The sequence below is a fragment of the Pteropus alecto genome, unplaced genomic scaffold, assembly GCF_000325575.1.
Source record: "Pteropus alecto unplaced genomic scaffold, ASM32557v1 scaffold794, whole genome shotgun sequence".
In the NCBI taxonomy this organism is placed as follows: domain Eukaryota; kingdom Metazoa; phylum Chordata; class Mammalia; order Chiroptera; family Pteropodidae; genus Pteropus; species Pteropus alecto.
The window spans coordinates 27,919-30,981 of NW_006434865.1; the positions used below are offsets into that span (position 1 = coordinate 27,919).

The window sequence follows — 3,063 nt, forward strand, 5'->3', positions numbered from 1 at the left end:
ATACTCTTCATCTCAGATAATGTATTCTTCATTTCTGACTGATTCCCTTTTATAATTTCCATTTCTATTTTTATGTTTTTTATCTCTTTGTAAAATTTCTCACTGAGTTAAACTACTCTTCCCCTAAATTCAGTGAACATCTTTATAACCAGTGTTTTGAAATTTGCATCTGTTAGATTGCTTGACTCCATTATTCCTGTATCTCTGCTCTATTCTTTCATATGGTTTCTGCTTCTTTGTCTTCCCATTTTGACTGCCTTTCTGTGTCTGTTTCTATATACTAAGCAAAGCTCCTAAGTCTCCCATTCTTATTAGCACAGCTTTGCGTAGTATGTGTCCTGTGGCATAGTCCTGAGAAAGTTTCAGCTGCAAGCTAAGTTTAGGGCAACCTGTTAAGATTCAGCAAGCAATCCATGGATTGTGTGTATAGTTGCCTCAAGAAACCGCACCGGAAACTGAGGCCAGCTTCCAGCAGTGTGAATCTTGACTCTGTTCAGCAAGGAACAGCAGACTCACCAAGAACACAACTGGATATTGCTTGGGTGGGGCTGCGAGTTGGGAGAGGAGGGGTTTCAAGGAATTCTCTGGATGAAGCAACCTCTGTTATCCAGTTTCATGACGTCTCAGCTATGGCAGAGCCTGCGTTCACACACTGGGATCAGGGAGGGTTCAAGAGAGGAACAACGGATACCGCTGGTACTTCTGTCCAGGAAAGAGCCTTGCCTCTGGCCCTCGCTCTGACAACTCAATGTCCCCCTGTAAGTCCCTGGTAACTCCCCATCCCCATCCCAAACCCTCCATGCAGCTGACCCGGTGCTGGTGCTCAGAGTGAGCAGGTCTGTCACTGAGTAATTCTGCTTACAGATACGGCATCTTTCAGAGATGTCTGCAGCTGGACAGAGCAGCCTCACGTCTTCATCCTCTCCTACCTTCTACCATTGCAGGTTGATTTCTTATTTTTCTCCCTAGTTGTAATGCTTCTGTTCATCTAGATTCTATTCATCGATCTCAGGTGACTTTCCTTGCTGTTTGCTCTGTGTTTCTGTCACAACTTTGATTTGGTCGCAAGAGGGATAAACAAAGTCTCTATTATCTATGCCGCTTTTTTCCTCCTCTCAATTGTACACTTTAATTGTATATTTTAAAATGTTAAATGCTGTGTTATGTGCATTATAGCTCAGTAAAATATAATTGAACACTTGTATTTTTAAGTTTTCATGTTATTCTCTTAAACATCTTTCTTTATCAATATATATTAAGCTTCTCTGTTTGTTTGAACAGCTCTGCTTTTCTGTTTTGAATTTTAGTGGGCATTAATGCTAGTGGTAGACATTTTGGTTTTCACTAGGTCTTTCTTCCTCATTACACATAGTGCTCATTCTTGTGTCCCAGTGAAAAAGTGGCATAGATTTAGTGTGGCATTGCATGGTCAGTGTGTCTGTCTTGTGGTACTAACGGAGATCACCTGTTCTTCTCTCACTCCAGGTGCCTTCAGGACAATGAGTGGAACTACACCAGAGCTGGTCAGGTCTTCACTGTGCTCAAGGTGAGGTCTGGGTATCAAGTGTGTTAAAGTGTTTCTGGGCCTTTAGCAAGGCCAAGAATGTGGAGGCTGGTGCCCTGGGAATGAAACCCAGGGAGCTGGCTCTACTGACATCCTGACTCCTCCCCTCCAGAGCAAGGGCATGATCCCAGAGGAGGCCTTCAAACAAAACCCCTAAAGAGAGCCCTTGGATGTCATCTTTGTCTTCATCCACATCGTTCTGATTTCTCTTTTCTCCAGCCTATGACTAGGGTTGGAGGCCTGGCTGATCAAGAAGCCAAAGTTAACTAACCACCTGAAGGGTCAGTTTTTTTTTTTTTTTATTTTCTTCACTCATGATCACTGTTTATTCTCATAATAAAAAGTAATGTTTCACATTGTATGTTGTGTGTCTTGCATTGTTCTTTCCCTGCCCAACCGTGAGCTAATGGGTCCAGGACTGAAAGGCCCTGACATCTCCACCTCTAACTCCCCCATTTACCCTTGCAGTCCCTAGCAGATACATCAGAGTCAACTCCATAGGTAGTTGCCAATAAATCCTGATGAGAAGAGACACACACTGTTTTCAGGGATTGACCTTTGGAGACAGTGTGACTCAGCCTGATGCTCTACCTGGCGGCCCATAGAAGCAGGCTTGGGATCTGGCACAAAGGGGCTTTGCCAGGGATGCCTACTGGCTAGTGAGTGCTATAGAAGAAAGGAAGATGAGGACTCAACATATTTTACTTCTTCCTAATCATTTCAATGTTTTCAAATGATGTGCTGTGAACAAGTGTATGATATGCACACAGGTGAGTAGGAAATAGACCTTTTTCACACCTCTCACCATGCTTGCATTCATCTTCTCATCCATCAACACTTTACAGCCCCCTCCAAATTTCTGAAGGTGCACTGTGGGTGGGATCTCGCTTTAGCACCTGAGAATGATGGAGAGTCAGCCTGTCTTCCCAGGGCATTTCTCAGAAAGCTGACACTGGGTGCTCCATGTCTATGTGCTTGAGGGAGTTCAGCCATTTATTTGCACTTCCAAACAAACAACAATAGCATGGAATCTCATATTACGGTCAGTTCTATGGGACCTGTCTCATTGACCAATTAGCGGTTCAAAATTGCAGCCAAGAGTTGAAAGGAAATTCAGGGACCTTGGACTTAAAGAGGACTTTATGAATTTGACCTCAAAGTAAGGGAAGTAAAAACTAAAATAAATGAATGGGACTGCATCAAACTAAAAAGCTCCTGCTCAGCAAAAGAATCCATCAATAAGGTAAAGAGGCAACCATCTGAATAGGAAAATATATTTGCAAGCAATGCCTCCAATAAGGACCTAATATTCAAAACACACAAAGAACTCATACAACTCAATAACAACAACAAAATAATCCAATTAAAAATGGGCAGAGGACGTGAACAGGCACTTCTTCCAAGAAGACATACAAATGGCCAACAAACATACGTACAGACGCTTATTATCGCTAGCTATTAGGAAAAGCAAATAAAAACCACAATGAGATACCATCTCA

At 42.6% G+C, this 3,063-nt stretch overlaps 1 protein-coding gene across 1 annotated transcript in view; it reads left to right on the top strand.

The window, feature by feature from the left end:
• LOC102888158 (nuclear RNA export factor 2) overlaps positions 1-1,721 on the top strand; it is a 29,116-nt gene extending 27,395 nt beyond the window's left edge. The window contains exons 20-21 of the mRNA XM_025045998.1: positions 1,486-1,546; positions 1,677-1,721. Of these exons, the coding sequence (XP_024901766.1) occupies positions 1,486-1,546; positions 1,677-1,721 (106 nt within the window). The remainder of the gene's footprint in view (positions 1-1,485; positions 1,547-1,676) is intronic.
• The last annotated feature ends 1,342 nt before the right edge of the window (positions 1,722-3,063 follow it).